The sequence below is a fragment of the Staurois parvus genome, unplaced genomic scaffold (assembly GCF_062004578.1).
Source record: "Staurois parvus isolate SC_StPar_1 unplaced genomic scaffold, SC_StPar_1.0 ptg000539l, whole genome shotgun sequence".
Taxonomy (NCBI): domain Eukaryota; kingdom Metazoa; phylum Chordata; class Amphibia; order Anura; family Ranidae; genus Staurois; species Staurois parvus.
In genome coordinates, this window is record NW_028318335.1 from 322,791 (window position 1) to 346,364 (window position 23,574).

At 49.3% G+C, this 23,574-nt stretch overlaps 1 protein-coding gene and 1 pseudogene across 1 annotated transcript; both read right to left on the bottom strand.

Moving 5' to 3' along the window:
* Positions 1-743: 743 nt before the first annotated feature.
* Positions 744-13,490, bottom strand: LOC149451435 (uncharacterized). Its single transcript, XM_089690684.1, has 2 exons — positions 13,039-13,490; positions 744-2,765 (listed from the first exon to the last, which is right to left on the bottom strand). Exons 1-2 carry the CDS (start codon positions 13,058-13,060, stop codon positions 1,108-1,110), a joined length of 1,680 nt encoding a protein of 559 aa, XP_089546810.1. The 5' UTR covers positions 13,061-13,490; the 3' UTR covers positions 744-1,107.
* Positions 13,491-14,947: 1,457 nt separating this feature from the next.
* LOC149451436 (uncharacterized) lies at positions 14,948-17,517 on the bottom strand (annotated as a pseudogene).
* Between the last annotated feature and the right edge of the window lie 6,057 nt (positions 17,518-23,574).

Consider the following 23,574-nt stretch of genomic DNA (forward strand, 5'->3'; position numbering starts at 1 on the left):
CAGAGATCAAATGGAAGAGTGGTGCGTGGAGATGGGATGTTACTAACTGTCTGTTGGAAAGCTGTTGCAGATGTCTTCTTACCTCAGATGCTGAAGGACAGTTTGCTTAGACCAGGCATGTCCAAAGTCCGGCCCGCGGGCCATTTACGGCCCGGGGGTCGGTTTAATACGGCCCTCCAACAGCCCTCCCTGCTCTGTGTAATGTGGCCCTCCCACGGCCCTCCCTTCTATGGCAGACAGTCTTCTGCTTGAGAGCAGAGGGCAGTGCGCATGCCTGACTGCGGCGTGTTCTCCCTGGTCTGTGTAAATGCGGCTGTCGCACGGCCCTCCCTTCTGTGGCAGACAGTCTTCTGCTTGAGAGCAGTGCGCATGCGTGACTGCGCCGCGCTGGGAGCAACAGAGGGCGGTGACGTCAGGGCCGGGCTTCCAGCGGGAAGTGTGTTTCTCTTCCCCTCCCGGCTGCCGAGCAGAGACTTCAGCTCCAGCTACCTTTTTCACCCTTTACATTAGTGCAGGTAAGTTTTTTTTAAATTTTATTTTCAATACATTGTGAAAACTCAGCTGTCAGTTGATCTTAATGTTATGAAATGAAAAGTATGTCGTTTGCAATTAACTTGGCATAAAATAATTTATTTGCATTTAATTGTAATGGTTCAAAGAATGTTTGGAAAAATGTTCGGACCTCCACCATGTTCACTTCATCCAATCTGGCCCTCTTTGAAAAAAGTTTGGACACCCCTGGCTTAGACCTTCTCAATTTTTATTGGAAACAGGAACATACACAGATACAGGGGATGGGAGATAAGACAATTACATCATAGCCATCTTCACAAGAGAGAATGTTAGATTAAACATAAGAATTTCATCTGACACCAACACAGACTTACTACAAGCAGTATAATATGTGAGAATATATGAGATATGAGAATATATGAGATATGAGAATATATGAGATATGAGAATATATGAGATATGAGAATATATGAGAATTTTGTTGCTATAGTGTATTTTCATGTGTACACAACATGCTAACAGGGAGGCAGATGGAGAACAGCGTAACCCAACAGATCGATAATCGGGACCTTCCAGATTTACACCGGCATTATGTTATTCAGTGTCAGAAGCTATGCTCATTTGTGACAATAGGTTCTTAAAGCTGGCATCGTCTCCCTGAGACTGAATATTACCGATAAGTTTAAATCTTCCAATGTTTTCTTCCAGCAGTTTAATTCTCTCCTTGAATCCAATCTTTCCTTCCCGCTGCTCTCTTTGGATGAGTAGCTGGAGGTAATCTACAGCAGACATCGGGTTGGGTTTTAAGGCGATCTCCTGGAGACGATTAAGGATCCTGGCAACCTCCTGAATAAGTTTCAGTGCCTCATCCTTTGCCTTCTCAATGTCATCCTTCAATTTTTTGAGAACATCTTCTAGAGTCATCGCCTTCTTCTCCGCGTCTTCATATTTTGCTTTTACTTCGGTATAAGTTTTCATGTGGACTTCATTAGTAGTTATCCAGTGAGAATTTTCTGAAAAGTGCACACTAGACTGATGTCCACACACACTGCAAGTTCCCCCCCAACTAAAAACTTCACAAAAATAAACCAGGGGATTAAAATTCACGTTGCAGTCTTGGTGGCATGTGGAGTTGCACGTGTTACAATTGTTTGAGCGTTCTGTGGATTTTATCTTTTTGTTTACGACTCTTATGACTTCAAACTTAAAATTCTTATTGTTTTCAATCTCTGCCTTGTTTTCACTCAAAGCTCGCTCTGTTTGCTCCAGTTCATGCTGTTTCCCGGTCACCTCCTTAATTTTTTGGACAAGTCCATCCAAAGTTATCTCCAAAGTGTTTCTTTCTGCCAAAACTTCCTTTGTTAAGCTTAAATCTTTACTGGCTATTCCAGGCAAAAAGTGTAAAAGAAATTTATCAAGGCTTTTCATTCCCATCTTCCATTGTATTTCATGAGTCAAGTAGACTTCTTCATCCTCATCCTCCTCATCAGGGCGGTTATTTTTATACAGCATGGAGTTATTGACCTTAAAGTACACAGGTTGTCCATCCTCAGATTTCGCACAGGGAACATCAGCCTCAACAATTGCTGAGAGAACATTTGGTTTCTGGACATCAGCAAAGGTAATGAGGAAGACTATATTCTCTTTGATGTCATTCCCAAAAATGGATAAAACGTTGTCATAGATGTACTCCTGTGTTGGAGTTAATCGCGTCAAAGATGACTGAACGACAAAACAAATGGCATCAATTTTTGTGAATTTGCATGTTTGAAAAAATTCTCGTATCTTCCGCATTATTTTCTCATCGTAGTTTATCCCTCTGGTGTCTCCAAACCCTGGAGTGTCAATGATGGTTATGGAGTACGGGATTCGGAAGTTATCTTCGTGGTTGATCTGGTAGGTAGTGACACTCGATGTTTGGCTGTGAGCTTGACTCTTCTTACTACTTTCTTCAAGTAACTGGATCCGGTGATCATCCTTCCACTCCACACCAAAGATGAAGTTGACCATAGTGTTAATCAGGGTTGTCTTACCAGATCCGGTTTCACCAACCATCATGATCACTTTGTTTTGCTTATCATTCCTTGGCTTTCCGAATTCCCATGAGTTTTGACTGTTAGTACAATCCAGTGAAATTTTGTGAATGGCCAGTGGACCAGCCTTGTCTATGCTGCTCCCCAAGTACTCGTTTAGTTTCCGAAATAAAAATCTTTTACCTTTTTTTACCACCGTAGAAATGGAGATTTCAGTACCTATGAAATCAACACACAAGCAGTTATTGATGATATCTTTATATGGTCACTAAAGCAAGTCACCAAACATATATTATGAATGTAGCACTACCCCCTTGGGAGTTGCAATAGATTTCAGTCCACCTATAGTCCTGCACAGCCAGGCAACATACATTTTACATTCAGACTTGCATCAGGAGACAGCAACTAGTCCTTGAGCTTTGTTTTGAAGTTGTATTAGTGGATTTATAACTTGGATGGGGTATGTGGTGTACGGGATGCCCAAGGGAATTGCAACTGAGGACGGACTCCTTAACAACTATGTACAAGTCTCTACAGCAAAATGTCCCTTCTAAAGAGCTAGCTGGCATCTCCTGTAGTACCACCCCAGACTCCAGATGACTCCTCTCCCCATCCAGCTGTACTGGGTGAATCCCTGGTCAGGGGATCCAGTGTCTGCCACTACAATGTAAAACAGTCCTGGGTAAGATAGCAAATCTATTTTCCTACTAGAGTGCTCCTTTCACCTTACTGGCCCAGGAGGTGCAGGTTTACTCACTTGGTCCTTGCCCTGTGCTGCCGGTGGTTGGTGGATGCTACCAGGCCTTCTAGCTGCGTGCTCTTTCCCTGCCACACAGGTGGTCTTCTCTCAGGGGCCGGGTGAAGTTTCAAGTTTTCACCCTTCAAAGGTCCTCTGCCTGCAGGTGAGCCCCTATCCATCTGGGCCCCCTCACAGGCTCCTACCTCCAGCCTCTCACATCTCTCTCTCTTCTACCCAAACATTCCTGCTACTGAGCAGTCTCAGCTACACTTAAGGTTCTCCTGGCCCCTTGCCAAGCCTGCTGTTGGGGATTGGCCAGGATCCCCTAAGAGTACAAGCCAGCCATTTCTCCGATCCACCCACTGCTTCCAGACCTTACTCCAAAGTTCCAGAATGGGGAGGAATTCCAGAGATGCTTGTCTGCAGTTTGACCTGGCACTGACGGTTGCACCAGGCTGCTACTCAGCCTCTGCCTAACAATTAGGATCTAGCTCCCCCTAGCTATCAAGGAAGGTGTTACATGAATATTGTATGATTATACAAGGGTACAACCAAACAGGTTATGGGGAGGTTGGCTAAAATGAACCAAAATGGCTCCACACTAGTTTAAAACACATTTAGTCAGGTTCTTAGCTGTCCCATATAGTTGTTGCTCTGCTAAATGGCCTACAGAAGCACAAGGCTGTCAATGGGCCTACTGCTTCAGTCCAAAACTGCCTCACTGCCCATGGAGACCTAAACTGTCTGCTGACATGTATGCAGATGGTGGACTAGATGCTCTCTGCTACATTATCCCAACCACTTATGGATAGTAGCACCATTCCATAAATCGTTGGGAGTACTCATGTGTCTTGTCTTTGCATTTCTTTCATGGTTCCAGGTCAGGACTTCGATGGTCCAGCCAAACACTTGGGACCCAGGTCCCTTGATGTGTGTTCCACAGAGGGGTATAGGGGTCTACTTTTGTCACTACACTGCTAGGAAGGTGACCTCTTCCCCTGATCACCACTTCTCTTGACCTGACCATGTACCCTTGTAGTGTATCATGAGTTACACGAGCCCAGCCACCTGTGGCTTAACTGTGTACTGGCCCACCTTGCACATTTCCACTGAGGCAGTCAGGCATTCACTTTGAATAACATCACTCTAAAGTATCTAGAAACAAAGTCTATCTTCTTTTATGTGGCAATAAAGAGTACAATTTCCAAACATTGGAAAGGAAATAAAGGCACTTCTGATTTTAGTAATGTAAACAGATATCTCCTGGTATCATGTTGATTCCTTGTTCCCCTTAGGTCAGTACTGGAAGTCTGGTATCTCAAGGCCCATAGCTAGAGAAGCCCAATGTCAGGAGCTCCTGTTCATGTCAGCTGCTGGTCTCATTCCAGCATCTTGGTTTTGGGTATGATGCATTCTCCTTGGTTGTCCATCCACCTGCAAGGTGATTGATGTGGCCAATGTCTAGGTGGAGACCAAACCTGATTTAAGCCAGCCAAGCCTGCAGTCTCATGCTTGTGATAGTGCTGGTTACACGTGGTCAATCTCCCTGTTTGTCTGTCCTGCTCTGCTGTCTGGATTCCTTCACTGATGACTCAGATCGGATATAGACTATTCTCTGAAATCTGCCCGCCTTTTGACCTGGACTGTCATCGAACTACTCTGCCTGTCCGCCAACTGCAAGTACCTGTTTGCTGTGCTCAGTTCACGCCTGCCCTGGCGTGGTGGCTAGGCATGTTACACTTGGGTATAAGACCTTGAAAAAGGGGGGATGGCTACTCTTAAGAGCTGTAATTCCTAAACCCTTCCTCCAATTTGGATGTACATACCCTCAAATTAAACCTGAGAGTACACACTTTCACCCATATCCAATAGGGAACTAGAGCTTGAATATGTTTTGGTAAATACCTGAAAAAACAAAAATTTTGTCTGTGTCCAAATATATACTAAATGGACCTAACTGTATAGGGGTTCTGCTAGAGGGGCAGGAACAACAGGTCACATCCCATAAAGGAGGGGCCCACAGCTAGGGAACTAGGGAATAAATTATCCCCGTACTACATGCCCCCCTACTTTAATAAAGGCATGTCCTCAGCATAATATACTGCAGTGCACAGTCTCTCCCTCTGAAGCCTCAGTGGCTGAGCTCCGGGCGGTAGAGATTGCACGCTGTGCCTGGGAAGTCTTTGTGCTGCCATACTCAATATTTTCTGTGTCAGGAGCAAATTTGAACTGTCATTTGTGGTCCCATTGACTGGTGGACTGATGTCACCTGATTCTGACAGATTTAGGTGCCACCAAATGTAACCTGCTATATGATATAGGACCATTCTTCGCCCAGCCTAGTGACTCTATTTAAGCTGTGCTCAGATCAGCAATTCTTGTTCAAGCAACATTTATCAATGCCAACCCATCTCCACCATCAGGAGTTCTGGAGAAAACCCAGTTTGCTCTGGATCAGCATCATGATTTGCTATGGTGTTGTCAGGCCAGCCGCCAGCATCATAACAACCAAAGATGTGTCATTCATTGTTATGGTGTTGGTGGCTGGACCGCCTGGCCTGCACCATGGCAAAGCATGATGCTGATCCAGGGCAGGCAGTAAGCAGGGCCAAACCCAAAATGCAGGAGAAGATGGAAGCCTTCCATCTCCAAACCTGCTCTGCCTCCTGCACTCCGCCGTGCTGCTGAAGCCATAAGGTCGGGCTCAGAGGTGAAGAGGAGACTGTGTACTTGGAAGGGCCTGTGATGGGGGAGATGTGTAATTGGGAGCTCTGTGATTGGGGGATGCATGATTGTGGGGCTCTGTGATGGGGCAACTGTGTGACTGGGGGAACTCTGATGTGTGGAGAGGACTCTGTCAAGAGGGGTCTGTTTTGGAAAAACTCTGATGTGTTGAGGGGTCTTCACGCAAAGTGGGGGCTCTGATGAATAGGGGGGATTCTGATATGATGGGGACATCTTAAGTGAAGGGGGGACTCTGATGTGATGGGAGGGGGACCTCTGATGTGATGGTGGGCTTCTAATGTGAAGTTAACATCATTGAGGTGGTTGTGTACATCATCCCAGGCTCAGGTTTCCCATTGATAAGAAAATTGTATTTTTTTTTACATTTTAGATTGGGGTGTCTCAAGAGTGTATAGTGTGCTGCAACCTAAAAAGGGGTTGGGAAACGCTGTGTTACACTTCGCTCCTCAGTGAACGCAGTTGTAGTCAGGGTAGGCTTTTTCCGGATGTGGTTGGCAGGACCAAGCAAGCTATCAGGGATCTGCCAACTACAACTGGAGGAAGCTTATCCTGACCATGGCTGGGATCACCCAGGAGTGGAGTCTAAGGAGTAGGCAGGCTTCTTCAGAGCTCCTGATGGTAGAGATTGGTTGGCTGCTACCTGCTCCCAGGTCTTTACCAGCTAAAGCAAAGTAAGAGAGTGTCAGGGCTCCAGGGTATGACCAGAGGTGTGTGACTGACGCAGGGAAACGCAGACTTCAGATATGTTATAAACAATATAATTTATTAACACTAACAATACAAACATAAACGCAGTGCAATACTAAAACATAACACAGTGCAAACGAACCCAACCAACCACCCACAGATAACAGTACATACAATGCAAGCGTCGTCAGGCAGGCCGGGTCAATAACAATCGGGCAGGTAGGTACAGGGGGAGCAAGCGGAGAATGGTCGGGGTCACAAGCCAGGTTCAGCAGGTAGCGGGCAGCGTGGTACATAGGGTCAGGCAGAGGGATGGTCAGGAACGAGCCGGGGTCAGAGCAGGAGAGGGTCAGCATAATCAGAACAGGCAGAGTTTGGCAACAAGGAAACGTACTAGCAGGAACACAGGAACAGGAACAAGAATGCAGGATTACAAGATACAGGGCCCAGGAAAAACACACACACCAAGGCAAAGACTGCAGGTCTGGCCATCACTTAAATACACCTGCATAAGCAGTTTCAGGTGTTTGGCTGACTGCAGGGTTGAGTCTCTGATTGCTGGGAGCACCCGCTGGCCAGCCCTGGTACTGCAGCCCACAAGGCAGGTGAGTCCCACCATTACTGGCAAGTCCATTCCTAACAGAGAGAAACTCCGACAGGGTTCCAGCTATGGGAATAACGAGAGATGGATCAGTATTGCATACCTCCCAACTTTACAACTTGAGAATGAGGGACACTTTATGGAGATGGTGACCTGTTGTGGGCTAAGCATACAGTGGCAAATAGTGGGTGTGGCCAAACCTAAGAGTGGGAGTGGACTAAGGGGCATGGTTAAACAAAATCCGGTCTTCCTTGTACCTACAAAATATGCTTTGATCTCTGTGCCGAAAGAGAGGGTCTCACAGACACATATAAACCTCAGAAAAATCACTTAAAAAACCTTCCAGTACATATGGCTCTGAACACACTGAAGGCTGAGGCTATCCTAAGGAGGAACTTCATTAACAGTCAGGAACTGCTTAGCAACCGGAAACTGTTGAGACAATGAAGACTTTGGAGAGAAGTATGTAATGTACAATATAGTGTATATAGTACAGGAGTCTCTCAGGGTGCAGGGGTCAGGAGTATACAGCGCACAGGGTGAGAGTCAGGGTTAGGAATACATACCACAGAGTGCAGGGGTCCAGGGTGTGTAATGTAATGTGTTCAAGGATCAGGAGTATGTAACGTACAGAGTGCTGTAGTTAGTGCCAGGTTTAGGAGTGCATGACACTCAGAGAGCAGGGTTCAGGAGTATGGAATGCAGGGAATGCAGGGTTCAGGAGTATGGAATGCAGGGAATGCAGGGGACAGGAGTATGTAATGCAAGGGACAGGAGTATGTAATGCAGGGAATGCAGGGTTCAGGAGTATGTAATGCAGGGGATAGGAATATGTAATGCACAGAATGCAACAATCAGGAGTATGTAACGTAAAGAGTGCTGTAGTCAGTGCCAGGTTTAGGAATACATGATACTCAGAGAGCAGGGTTCAAGTGTATGTAATGCACAGAATGCAGGGGACAGGAGTGTGCAAAGCATAGTAGGAGTCAGGAGTACAAAAAAAAAAGAGTATAGGAGTGTAATGCACAGTGTTGGGGTCAGGAGAGTGTAAAATACACCCCCCCCCCGAAAACAAATTCAACACTAATATGCACACTTACCCCTTCCAGTGCAATCTTTGCTCCCCAAAATGTCCCACCTCCCAGCACAAATTCTCTTCCTCCCTCCCAAAACAAATCCTATCCCCCCCTCCAAACCCCCCAAGCACAATCCCCCATTCCACATCTCGACACACATCTTCTTCCCATCCCCCCCAAGTTATTTTCAAATACATTTGCCCCCAGAACAAATCCCCCCCCCCATTACCGTTCCCAGAACAAATCCCCCTCCAACCCCTCCTCCCAGCACAAATTCTTTTTCCTTTTAGCACAAATACCCCACCCCAAATTCCCCTTCCAGCACAAATCAGCATAAATTGTCCACTCCATCCTGCCCCCTCCCCAAATCACACCTCTCAACATAAAATCCCTAAATCTACCCCCCAAATTATTCCTCTCAGCATAAACCCTCTTACTCCCCCCATCATCACTCCTCTCAGCATAATGACACTGAACCTTGGGGTACACCACTAATAATACTGAACCTTGAAGCATACAGTTGCAAGAAAAAGTATGTGAACCCCTTGGGATTACGTGGAGTTTTGCATGAATTGGGCATAAAATGTGCTCTGAACGTCATCTAAGTCACAATAGAAGAACACAGTCTGCTGAACATAATACTACACAAACATTAGATGTTGCCATGGGACAATGACCCAAAGCATACAAGTAATTCAACAATACAATGGCTGCAACAGCACAGAATACACCTTCTGGAGTGGCCAAGTCAGAGTCCTGACCTCAACCCCATTGAAATGCTGTGGCATGACCTTAAGAGAGCGATTCACACCAGACATCCCAAGAATATTGCTACACTGAAACAGTTTTGTGAAGAGGAGTGGTCCAAAATGACTCCAGATCGTTGTGCAGGTCTGATCTGCAACTACAGGAAACGTTTGGTTGAGGTTATTGCTGCCAAAGGAGGGTCAACCAGTTATTAAGTCCAAAGGTTCACATACTTTTTCCTCCCTGCACTGTGAATGTTTACATGTTATGTGCAATTAAACCATGGCAACATCTAATGTTTGTGTAGTATTATGTTCAGCAGACTGTGTTCTTCTATTGTTGTGACTTAGATGACGTTCAGAGCACATTTTATGCCCAATTCATGCAAAACTCCACGTAATCCCAAGGGGTTCACAAACTTTTTCTTGCAACTGTACTTCAAGGTTCAGTGTTATTTGTGGTGTACCCCAAGGTTCAGTGTCATTATGCTGAGAGGAGTGATGATGGGGGGAGTAAGAGGGTTTATGCTGAGAGGAATAATTTGGGGGGTAGATTTAGGTATTTTATGTTGAGAGGTGTGATTTGGGGAGGGGGCAGGATGAAGTGGACAATTTATGCTGATTTGTGCTGGAAGGGGAATTTGGGGTGGGGTATTTGTGCTAAAAGGAAAAAGAATTTGTGCTGGGAGGAGGGGTTGGAGGGGGATTTGTTCTGGGAACGGTAATGGGGGGGGGGTTGTTCTGGGGGCAAATGTATTTGAAAATAACTTGGGGGGATGGGAAGAAGATGTGTGTCGAGATGTGGAATGGGGGATTGTGCTTGTGGGGTTTGGAGGGTGGGATAGGATTTGTTTTGGGAGGGAGGAAGAGAATTTGTGCTGGGAGGTGGGACATTTTGGGGAGCAAAGATTGCACTGGAAGGGGTAAGTGTGCATATTAGTGTTGAATTTGTTTTCGGGGGGGGGTGTATTTTACACTCTCCTGACCCCAACACTGTGCATTACACTCCTATACTCTTTTGTTTTGTACTCCTGACTCCTACTATGCTTTGCACACTCCTGTCCCCTGCATTCTGTGCATTACATACTCCTGTCCCCTGCATTCTGTGCATTACACACTCCTGTCCCCTGCATTCCCTGCATTACATACTCCTGAACCCTGCTCTCTGAGTATCATGTATTCCTAAACCTGGCACTGACTACAGCACTCTTTACGTTACATACTCCTGATACTTGCATTCCGTGCATTACATACACTTGAACCCTGCTCTCTGAGTGTCATGTACTCCTAAACCTGGCACTAAGTACAGCATTCTGTATGTTACATACTCCTGATTGTTGCATTAAGTGCATTACATACTCCTGTCCCCTGCATACCCTGCATTACATACTTTTTCTTGCAACTGTACACCACTAAGAACACTGATCCTTGGGGTACCCCACTGATAACACTGATCCTTCGGGTACCCCTCTAACAACACTGAACCTTGTGGTATTCCACTAATAACACTGATCCCTGGGGTATATCACTAAAAACACTAAACCTTGGGGTATCCCGCTAAAAATACTGATTATCAGTACAGCCACAAAAGTGCCCAACAGTGCTGCCCATCAGTGCTGCCAATCTGTGCTCAGCAGTGCTGCCCATCAGTGCCCATCATTGCTGCCAATCAGTGGCCATCATTGCTGCCAATCAGTGGCCATCATTGCTGCCTATCAGTGGCCATCATTGCTGCCTATCAGTGGCCATCATTGCTACCTATCAGTGCCCATAAGTGTCCATCAGTGCCTCCTCATCACTGCCTATCAGTGCCCATCATTGCTGCCTATCAGTGGCCATCATTGCTACCTATCAGTGCCCATAAGTGTCCATCAGTGCCTCCTCATCAATGCCTATCAGTGCCTCCTCATCACTGCCTATCAGTGCTGCCTATCAATGCCCATCAGTGAAGGAGATATATTACCCGTTTGTAAAAGTCTTCATTTATAATGCAGCAAAAAATAAAACCCCCCAGTGGTGTTTAACTACCATCAAAAGAAAGTTCTATTTGTGTGAAAAAAATGATAAAAATGTAATTTGGGTACAGTGTTGCATGATGGCGCAATTGTCATTAAAAGTGCGACAGCGCTGAAAGCTGAAAATTGGCCTGGGCAGGAAGGGGGTGACAGTGACCGGCAGGCGAGGGGCTAAACTACCAGCCTGTGGTTCAGTAAGGAAGAGAAAAGGAAAGAAAGGAAAAGAAACGGAAAAGAGAACAGGAAAGGAAAAGAAAAGAGAAGAAAAGAAAGCAGAATGGAAAAAGAAAGAAAGGAAAAAGGAAAGAAAGGGGAAAAGGGGGAAAGGAAAGGAAAGAAAAGAAAAGAAAGCAGAAGGGAAAAAGAAAGAAAGGAAAAGAAAAAACGGAAAAAGGAAAAAGGAAAGAAAGGGGAAAAGGGGGAAAGGAAAGAAAAGAAAAAGAGAAAGGAGAAGAAAAAGGAAATGAAGGAAAAGGAAAGAGAAAAAAAAAGGATAGGAAAAGAAATTGAAAAAGGAAAGAAAAGGAAATAAAGGAAAATTAAAAAGTAAGGAAAACAAAAGTGAAGAAAAGAAAAAAGAAGAGGAAAGGAAAGAAAGAAAAAGAAAAGGAAGAAAGGAAAAGGGATAAGGAAAGAAAGGAAGAGAAAACAGAAGGGAAAAAGAAAGAAAAAAAAGGAAAAATGAAAGAAAGGGAGAAAAGGGGAAAGGAAAGAAAATAAAAAAAGAGAAAGGAGAAGAAAAGGGAGAAGGAAAGAAAAGGAAAAAAAGGGGGAAAAAAAGAAAAGAAAATGGAAAAGGAAATAAAGCAAAAGAAAAGGAAAATGAAAATGAAAATGGAAAAGGAAAGAAAAGAAAAGAAAAAAGAAAGGAAAGTAAAAGAAAAATAAAGGGAGAAAAAAAGGAAAGGAGGGGAAAGGAAAAGAACAAAGAAAAAAAAGGGAAGTGGGGGAGGAGAGGGGAGGAGAGAGGAGAGGGGAGGAGAGAGGAGAGGGGCGGGGAGGACAGGAGAAGAGAGGGGAAGAGGGGAGAGAAGAGAAGAAGAGAGGAGAAGAGAGAAGAGAAGAGAGGAGAGAAGAGTGGAAGGGAGGGGAGGAGAGGAGAGGGGAAGGGAGGAGAGAATAGGAGAGGGAAGAGGAGGAGAGGGGAGGTGAGGAAAGGAGAGGAGAGGTGAGGAGACGGGAAGGGAAGGGGGGAGAGGAAAGGGGAAGGGAAGGGAGCAGAGTAGAGGGGAAGGGAGGAGAGGAGAGGAGAGGAGAAGAGCTGAGGAGAGGGGAAGGGAGGAGAGGAGAGAGGAGGAGGAGAGGGGGAGAGAGGAGGAGAGGAGAAGGGAGGGGAGGAGACGAGCTGAGGAGAGGGGAAGGGAGGAGAGAAGAGGAGCTAAGGAAAGGAGAAGGGAGGAGAGGAGAGAGGAGGAGGAGAGGGGGAGAGAGGAGGAGAGAGGAGAAGGGAGCATTCTATCCCCGCTTCCTGAATAAATATGTAGGAGTTTGTAATGTAAAATTTTTAAAACAATAAAGTTACGAAGCGAGCAATAATAATACAAATGAAGAATTCTGTAAGTCAAATCTACTGGAAGATGTTTCAATGAATGAATGATTTGTATCAATGTTACTGAATAAATGGAATCAATAAACAGGTCAATCAATCAGAACCGCGGACTCACTGGACACCAACATCACAACCTCTCATTATCCGGGATATAAAATGTTACAATTCTCACATTGCACCCAAATATAGAGAGAAGCCGTCTTTCCTCCAACAATGTGACTAATAAAGAGTCTGTTCTGTTATGTTGTATATAGTCTGGAGGTGTCTTCACCGGCCATGAATCTCCCATGATTCCCCCACAATGCCCCCTGATTATACCAACATGTAGTCCTACCTGTCTCTGGAGCACCAGCCATGGTCTCTGTAAGGTATTCCCCCTTTCCTGGAATCCTTATATTCTTATTTCTTATATTTTCTTTGTGCCGCGCAGCGTCTGGGTGTGGCACGGGCTCGATCGATCGGGCAATCAAAGTAACCAACACTCAAGTAGGGTACAGGAAGATTGCAAAGTTTATTACGTACATTACAATTTATAAAGGTAAAAACCACAAACCCAAATTATCCAATAGTAAGACAAACCCAAATTATCCAATAGTAAGACAAACCCAAATTATCCAATAGTATGACAAACCCAAATTATCCAATAGCAAAGCGTACCTTTTACTTTTACCCAGATACTAGACAAGGTTCGCCTTTCACTAAACTGTTAAACCTCAGTCAGTACATTCTGCCTTTTTTTGGCTGTGTCCCCAGATCTCTTATCTGAGCATCTATCTATGTTTTCTACGATGTTTTGCAGACACCTGCGGTCTAGCGTTCTTCCTGTTACATTTTGCGGTTGTACCTGTTACATACAGACACATATTAAAATTTTCCATATAAGCTTGAAAATAATACTGACATTTCTTATATCATTTACATAAGACATCATAATTTCATCTACTTAAAGCATCACTCTAACTCTTATCACAATGCAAGCATAATGAATACAAAATGGTAACCTGAATCAGTAGCCCTAGCTCATATTTCCCCACAGTCTCTGCGTTGTGTCTGCCTCCTCCAGTCCTGGCTCCCCTCTTATATACTCCTCATCTTCTTTCACTTTCCTCCTCTACAAATATCAATGGGAAGATCCCACACCTTCCTCTCCTAAGGGGAGACTCCCCGCTCACACCTCTCTCCATAAATAGTGAACACAAAGAGTACATGACTAATGCACCATAGATAGGCTTGTCCACTCCTACTTCCACCATTACCTATCCATACCCCCCCCACACCCCCTTAACCAACTAAACTTTACAAAAAACATGACACCATTTTGGAGTAAATGGCCAACATGGCCTTTTATTAACAACTTCACATTTTAACATACATCAACCGTTCCTTAACGGAAACCAAAGAATTGTTGTTGGTCTTCAAAGGCACCCACAAACGATCCAAAATGCACCTGCGGACAACCCTATACACTAGGCCTCCAGCCGCAACCAACCAGCTCGGAGACAACCATACTGTCCGCAGTGCAGCACCACCACCTTTCAGTTAAACCTTGGTTAACTGGGAATATCCACCGGGCCCCCCATACCACGGATGGGGTCCCACACCATTGTTTTACCTTCCAAGATGAGAACCGCCTCCAAAGACCAACAACCGCCCACGAACCAACGGAAAAACCCACCTTTCCAACTGGTGTCCATTTTTTTTTTTTTTTGCTCACCTGCCCCCGGACGAGACCCTATACCCAAACAAACAGGGAGGGCGGGAGGGAAGCTCTGGTCCTTGCCACGTCCAGCTCCACTGACGCCCCTTCTGCAGAACCCCCCACCCTAAGGTACCACAGACCCCTCCTACACTCCACATCTGCCAATACTATAATTCCCCAATCAATTCCCCACCCCCTGGAGCTAAATTTAACCCTTTCCGTTCCCTACACCACTCTGGGCCTAGTCATGTATGCCCTGCGCTATTTCCATTCTTCCCTATTCGCTACGGGCATTTCTTGACTAATGCACCATAGATAGGCTTGTCCACTCCTACTTCCACCATTACCTATCAATACCACTCCACACCCCCTTAACCAACTAAACTTTACAAAAAACATGACACCATTTGGAGTAAATGGCCAACATGGCCTTTTATTAACAACTTCACATTTTAACATACATCAACCGTTCCTTAACGGAAACCAAAGAATTGTTGTTGTTCTTCAAAGGCACCCACAAACGATCCAAAATGCACATGCGGACAACCCTATACACTAGGCCTCCAGCCGCAACCAACCAGCTCGGAGACAACCATACCGTCCGCAGTGCAGCACCACCACCTTCCAGCTAAACCTTGGTTAACTGGGAATATCCACCGGGCCCCCCATACCACGGATGGGGTCCCACACCATTGTTTTACCTTCCAAGATGAGAACCGCCTCCAAAGACCAACAACCGCCACAGCACGCTGGGTAAGCCCTTACCCATGCGTGCCACGCCACAAACGAACCGCCCATAGTATGCCGTCCTGCAGCTCCAGGGACCACAAATCCGTGCCCACCGCATTCAAATGCACTCCATCACTGCGAAGATACCGCCAAGTATCCACCTCCAACTCCACATGCCGGACCACCAACCCTCCATTGCGACTAAAAAAGCGCCCCACCTCCCGGTTGACCTTAATCCTGGCCTTGTTGAGCCGCTCCACCGACCGCGCCAAGCGCCAAGAAGTGCGGGCGACCATGTCAGACCACACCACCACCATCCCCGGAAACTCCCGCCGCAACCGAAGAAAATCCAGCTTGACATCTCGAACCAGCTCCCGCATGGACCTACCCCCCAAATCGTTGCCACCCGCGTGAATCACCAACACATCCGGTGGTCTATCCAGCCGCGCAAAACGCCGCACCTCTGGCACGACACGACTCCACAACATGCCCGGCACACCTAACCAGCGGACACAAACCTCCCGTCTATCCAACCCCAGCTGCCTGCCATTGGGCCGAACATCATCCCGTCTGGCCCCCCAAAACACATACGAGTGACCCAGGATCCACACCAGGCACACCTCTCCACCTGAAAGAAAAGAAACAATACCTCCAGAACAATACAGCACAGGGACAGAACAGCAACTACCTCCCACAACCCAAACAAACCAAAACACAGGACCGCCCACTAATTCCGCAACAAATGCGGCCGAACGTACAGGCGAAATCTCTGGGAATCCCACCTACCAATGCGCTTCACCACATCATCCGACAGCCCCTACCTGGCCGCCTCCGTAGCAGCCCCGATCCGAAACGAGTACGAAGCATACAAAGACGCATCTAAACCAGCAGCCGTCAAACACCGGCGAAAAACTGCCACAAATTGAAAACGCGTTAAAGGGGATCCATCAATGTGCCTGAAAAAGGACCCCCGCCCCCCAGGGCGACGGGACAAAAATTCCCGAACCGCCTGAACCGGGCACACCAGTGAACCCGGAAGAGCGAAAAAACGCACCTTCGCACCCCTGCCCAATTGATCCGTCTTAGACCGACGGACAAGCACCTCCACCCATTCGCCCAAGCACACAACCTCCTCCACCAACAACCCCCCAAGAACCGACTTGGACGGACTAACGAGCTCCCCAATCCGCAACGCCCCAAAAAAGGCCACCGCAAAGGCAGCCCGAAATAAACCCACCTCAAAATCCGAAGAACACACAGTCCGCAAATGCTCAAATAAAGACCCCAACAACTCGAACGACACCGGACGACGAGAATCCCTACAACGATGAGCCCTCCGATAACCCCGCAGAGCCTGTCGAACCCAAAAATCCTTAGTGAAATCCCGACACCCTTGTAACTTAAAGAAAACCGCCAATCCCGCCAGTCGGCGATCCACCGCGGACGCCGACACCCCCCGCTCCAAACTCCGCGCCAAGAAGTACAACACTGGCACACGCACCTCCGGCCCCCAGGGATCAATAGCGGCCAATCGCAACAGATCCAGCCACTCCCGCCAGACCGTAGAGTAAGCGGACCAAGTCGCCTCACTCACCGACCGCCGGATCCAGCCCGCAACGACTCCAAGGCAATCTCCCACAGCCAGTCGGGACAAGGAACCCCGTGTTGCTCCGCCGCTGGCGCCAACTCTCGGAATTTGTCCCACTGAAAACGAGACACAGCGTCAGCTAAGGTGTTGTCAACCCCAGGGAGATGTACCGCATGGAGAAAAACATTCAGCTGCAAGCAACGCAATACTAAGTGGCGAAGCAGGGCCACCACCGGTCGGGAAGAAGCCGAGACCCTATTGATGACCTGAACCACCCCCAAATTGTCACAGTGAAAACGCACCTTTTGATTCCGAAAATTCTCCCCCCAAACCTCAACCGCCAATACCACTGGAAAAAGTTCCAACAGCGCTAAGTTACTGAGAAAACCTGCCTCCCGCCAGGAAGCCGGCCACGAGGCCGCACTCCACCGACCGAAAAAGGCCCCGTATCCCGCAGAAGCCGCCGCGTCCGTGAACAGTTCTAAGTCAAAATTACTAACCGGGCCAGACATCCAAAGTGCCCGCCCGTTGAAAGAATCCAAAAAAGTGTGCCACAACTGCAAATCCTCCCGATGCTCCCGAGTCAGCCGAATGAAATGAAAAGGGGAGGCAATTCCCACCGTCGCCGCCGCCAACCGGCGGCAGAACACCCGACCCATCGGCAGGATCCGACAAGCGAAATTAAGTTTTCCCAACAATGACTGCAAGGGCCGCAGCTGAATTTTTTGCTTCCTCTGAACCGCGCAAATTTCACCCTGAAGGGCCAACAGCTTCTCTGCAGGCAGCCGGCACTCCATTGCGCCGGAATCCAAAACGATGCCCAAGAAAGTCATCACCGAAGCCGGACCCTCCGTCTTATCAGCCGCCAAAGGAATCCCGAAACGTTCAGCAACGTGCTGCAACGTAGCAAGCAAGACCGCGCACACCCCGGAAGCCGGCGGACCCACGCAAAGAAAATCATCCAAATAATGGATGACCGAATTCACCCCCGAAACATCCCGAACCACCCACTCCACGAACGAACTGAACTTTTCAAACAATGCACAAGAGATAGAACACCCCATGGGCAAGCACCTATCAATGTAAAACGCGCCCTGCCAATGGCAACCCAAAAAGCGAAAACTGTCCGGATGAACCGGCAACAGCCGGAACGCCGACTCAATGTCGGACTTCGCCATGAGTGCACTGCGCCCATACCGACGAACCCAGAAAACTGCCGCATCAAAGGACGTGTAAGACACCGAACACGACTCCGGATCTATAGCGTCATTCACCGACCCCCGCTTAGGGAAGGACAGGTGGAGAATTAACCGAAACGCATTTGGCTCTTTATTAGGCACAACCCCCAGGGGAGAAACTATCAGATCCGTGAACGGAGCACCCGCAAACGGACCACCCATACGACCCAACCCCACTTCCTTCCGCAACTTAGCCGAAACCACCTCAGCATGCTGCAAGGCCGAACGCAAATTCCGAGCTAATGGGGGGACCAAAGTCAAAGTACAGGGGATGCGAAAACCCTCCGAAAAACCTGCCGCCAGCAGCACCGCCGCAGCTCGATCAGGAAATCTATTTAAGAAAGGCCCCATCCTTTCCACCCTCACCGGCGTCGTCCCTCTTACCCGCATGCTCTCCGGGAGGGCCTCTACCCCGCCTGAAACAGCACGAGAAAGGGTGGGATCCACCACACCCGGAACACTCGTGCCTAAACCGGCAGGACCCTCCAAAACGACAAGTGCCCTCCTGGAACTGCCAGCAGAAACCCCTACGCTTGGCGGCCGATTGTCCCGGGGAAAACGAACCACCGGCCCCGCCCTGAAAAAACAGACCAGGGGCCCTCGGCGGCGCCATGAGCCGCATCCAGAGGCCAATGTCCCTATGGTCCCAACGCAACGACGGATGAACAGCCCTCCGCTGCCTAAACTGCTCATCATACCGAAGCCACACAGACCCGCCGTAAACCCTGTGAGCCTCACTAATGGCGTCCAGGTAACAGAACAACGCCGAGCAATGCTCCGGAGCTTTCTCCCCAATGACACTGGCCATGATTGCGAAAGCCTGCAACCAATTCGCAAAAGTACGGGGGATAAGCCGAAAATGCCGCCGCTCCACATCCTCCCGCCTACCGTCATCAACCTGGGACCCATCGAAGGGAAAACGCTCCAAAGGCAAGAGCGTGAATATGTCCACATACTCCCCTTTCCAAATTTGTTCCCGTACGTCCGACTGCAAATGCGCACCCAAGGGGCCCTCAAAACACACATACACTTCCCCCTTCGCAGAGTCCGCCACGCCGACAGGTCCGGACACCCCCGAACCCTCCCCCAAAATCGCGGAAGGAACCGCAGAGCCCATAACACCAGACTCCGCGGTAACCACCCCAGTCCCAGAACTAAGTGGAGAAGAGACCCCCAGACCCTGCAACCACCCCGCTGTCCTGTCCAGGAACCGCGAGCCTTTCCCCACCGGCCAGCGGGAGCCACGCAGAAGCAGGCCCAGGGGTCCCAACACCGCCCCACTTCAGCCGCCGCAACAAGTCCCGCAAACCGGAAATCACCTCCCCGAGACCCCAACCGAAACCTGACAGGGGAACGCCGCCAACGAACGCCGCCGAGGCCGCACCCACCGGGGCGGCCTGACTGCCCCCCAGCAGATCCCGCAACGCAGAAGAAAGGGAGACAGACACAGGAACAGGTAACTCACCAGGCTGCCCAGGAGATGCCCCATCAGCCGCGCGCTCCCGCTCCACCGATGAAGAGCGGCGAGCCGTCGCCCCCGCATCGGGTTCCGACAGCTCGCCCTCCGACCTCTCGTCCACCGCTCGACGTCCGGATGGCCTCCCGGTCCCAGGAGCCACGGGTCCCGCAGGGTTGTGCCGCTCCCGACTCCGCCTCTGGGCACCAACCACGCATGTCGCCGTCCCTGGGCTCCATCCTGCAGCACTCCCAGCTGCACTCCGCCCAGCGCTGCTCCTCTTCCTCCGTCTTCCTGGAGCCCCAGCTCCCAACTGTCCAGGGGGCCCACCAGCCGCATCAGGGGACAGCCCGGCAGCCGCAGCTGAACGCCTCCCACGCCGAGCTCCCTCCCTGACAGACACCGTGTCAGCGGAGGAGCCGGTAACTTCACTTCCTCTTCTGCCTCCACGCCGTGCGGGCGGGGGGGAGGGGCTACCTCACGAAACCCCACCCGCCGAGCTCCGCCATCGCGGGGGATTCCTCCCGACACCTCCGCTAGCAGAGGCAAGTGAGCGCCCTGCCAGCGGGGCCGGAGGGTCCCGAGGGGGGCTCCCATTGCGGCGCCGAGCTCCAACAGGGGGTGGGGCCGGACTGAAGCGCTCCGGAGGCCTAGACCTCCGGGCACGTGGGCGCACCCGCCCCCCCTGCAGCTGGTGACAAGCCCGGGTCTCCCAACAGCTCAGAGACCCGTCCCTGCAACCAGTCAGTACCTCTGTCAGCTGCCGCCACCCGCAGCTGACCCAAGATATCCTCCATGCTGCACAGGTCTGAAGGGGGAAAAATACAGGACCCAGCTCAAATGAAGCTCCGGTCCAAGCTCTCAAGCTCTGGTCCTTGCACACGTCCAGCTCCACTGACGCCCCTTCCACAGAACCCCCCACCCTAAGGTGCCACAGACCCCTCCTACACTCTACATCTGCCAATCCTATCTGCCATGCCAATCAATTCCCCACCCCCTGGAGCTCAATTTAAACCCTTTTCGTTCCCTACACCACCCTGGGCCTAGTCATGTATGCCCTGCACTATTTCCATTCTTCCCTATTTGCTACGGGCATTTCTTTACAGCAAAAGGCCCGATATATCTTGGCCCCAATTTCTTTGAGGAACAGGCCAATTTTAGGTTAGCAGTTGATAGCCATACCTTATCTCCAGGTTCTAGATCCAGATTGCCCCTCTTCTTCTTATCAGAAAACCTTTTATTGTTTGCTTGAGAGTTAGCAATGGCTTCTTGTAGGAGCTGGTTATTGGACCTCCAAAATTCCAGGCAATCCTGCACAGCTGGTACTGAAGATTCTTGAGGCAAATCTGGCAGGAAGGAAGGAAGGATGAAATCCATAATTTCCAAAGAATGGTGTCTGTATTGTGGCGGAATGCAGAAAGAAGAGGCACACAAAGCAGATGGAAAACACACAAAGCTTTATTAAAGCAAATGACAGTCACTCAACTGGGGTCTGCAGGGGGTGTGGTAGTACCCAGTATGGGGAAGTAGCAAGGAGAGGGCTTAAAATAATTGTAGTCCGGCCCCAGGGGCAAAGATAGAGTCTCTACAACAGTTTGTAATCCAAACAGGGAAACGGGGATGGAGTACAGGAACAGTTCAGGAGAATAAAACGGGAGCGTACACTCATGGATCCGGCAGAGATGCCTGAGTTCACAGCAGACACCAGCCAGGGGCGACCCTTCTCAGCCCGCAGCAGGGGGTCCTGAGAGCAGGGACCAGGCTTGACTCTCCAGTAGCAGTATGCCAGCACTCCTGGGTGCAAATCCAGGGCAGTATAACAGCAAGTACTTGCCCTGAGTCCTGAGTATGCGTAGCGTAGTCCGTGGGTAATAATTCTCCCCAAGCTTGGGCTAATGCAGGGTGTCAGCATGTAGCAATTCTCCCCCAAATCCTGGGTAACTGCAGGGATAGCTGGTGTATTTCTCCCCCTAATCCTGGGGCTTTTGCAGGGCAGCTGGCGTATTTCTCCCCCTAATCCTGGGGCTTTTGCAGAGTGGCAGCGGGTGTATTTTTCTCCCCCTTAATTCTGGGGCTATTGCAGAGTGACCACGAGAGCCTCGCCTCAGCAGAGACCTCTCTGTGGCTTGGCAGCAGAATGGACGATCGGGGAGCCAGGCATCGGCCTTCTTAAGCGGATGCAGTACACTCCTCGGTCATCCTGGCAACTGGGGCGGGCTGTGGGCGGCGTGCCTCGTAGCCCGACAACGAGGCACACCCCCTGGACACGGACCGTGCTCTCAAGAGCGTGGCCTTTGTCTGGATGTATCCGTGCTGTGGATGCTGGGGCCATGCAGCATCAACCGGACGCAGCGGTCCGGAACATCCCCGCGGGAGGTTCGCACCTCTCCGCGGAGAGGTGTGAACCTCACTGTGAGGAGACTATCTTCTTACCTCCGGTCTCGCCGAATGGGGAGAAGATAGTGACAGGGGGTGACAGGAGTCACACCTCTTGTCCTGCGCGGCTCAGCTTCAAAGAGCCACGGTAGGATGAGAGGTGGAGGGGGGTAATTGATGAGCGAGCCAAGGGGGGGAAGCGGAGCAACAGGATGATGAATAACACAGCGTAGCGCTAATATACTAAATGTGATAACACAATCACAAATAATAGTGATAAAATATATAAATGTGCACCAGCAAATCAATCCCCCTCAGATCCCCACTAGAGGGATCCAAAATGCATAAAAAATATATATATAGTGCAACACGTGAGTTCCCTCTCTCAGGGGACATATACAGTGCAAATGGTGTAAGGTGTCATCCACTCACACAAAATAGGTGAAAATGACACTAATAACCCCCCACCTCACCCCCACTATCTCCGCCCGCATCACTCACCTCCTAAACGACATCTCTGACTGGATGTCGCTCCATTTCCTCAAGCTTAACCTCTCCAAAACCGAGCTTCTCGTCTTCCCCTGCGCCCCACCCTATCCATCACTACCAACACCACCACCATCAATCCCGCCCCGCAAGCCAAAGTCCTTGGTGTCACTCTGGACTCAAACCTTTCCTTCCAACCTCATGTCAAATCATTTACAAACACATGCAGGCTCCACCTCCGCAACATCGCCAAAATACACTCCTTCCTTACCCCTGACACCACTAAACTACTCGTACACTCCCTGATTATCTCACGCCTTGACTACTGCAACTCCCTCCTCACCGGCCTACCCCAGTGCAGGCTCTCCCCGCTTCAGACCATCCTCAACTCAGCGGCCAGACTCATCCACCTCACCAGCCGCTCCACCTCTGCCACCCCCCTCTGTCATTCCCTCCACTGGCTCCCTATCGCCCAACGCATCAAATTCAAACTACTAACCCTGACCTACAAAGCCATTCACAACACTGTCCCTAACTACCTCACCGACCTGATTCCCAAGTACCACCCTACCCATACCCTTCGCTCTTCACAGGACCTCCTTCTATCTTACCCCCTGGTCTCCTGCTCCCACGCACGTCTGCAAGACTTCTCCAGGTCCTCCCCCATCTTCTGGAACTCACTACCCCAATCCATCAGACTGTCACCTTCCCTCCTCACCTTCAGGCGCTCCCTGAAAACCCACCTCTTCAGGGAAGCCTACCCCGCCCTCACCTAACTGCTGTTCTCCCTCATTCCTCCTACCACTCCATCCCCCACAACCACTTCCTCCTGTACCACTACCCCCTCCCTCCTAGACTGTAAGCTCGAAAGAGTAGGGCCCTCTTACCCCTCGTGTGCTGTTTGTAGATGCTGTACTGTTTCATGTATTGTCCCCCCCTCTATTGTACAGCGCTGAGCAAACCCTTTGGCGCTATATAAACTCCATGTAATAATAATAATAATAATAACACTAATAACTAATAAACAGCAACACATATAATAGTGCTCCAACTCCACTCTCATGAAGATGGTGATGTGTGGGTGATCAGTAGGTGATAATCCTCCAGTGGCCAGACTGCCTTCTCACCTCCATACATAGACCCCAAAGGGTCAGCTCGCTTTGGGGATCAACCGATCCTACAGGGACAGACTCCTCCCAGGCTTCCCCTCAGTACTGATACACGTCTCAAGCCTCCATGCAGCTACCAGCAAGCATCTGAAATGTATCTGCGACTCGATGAAGAAACTCTATGACAAA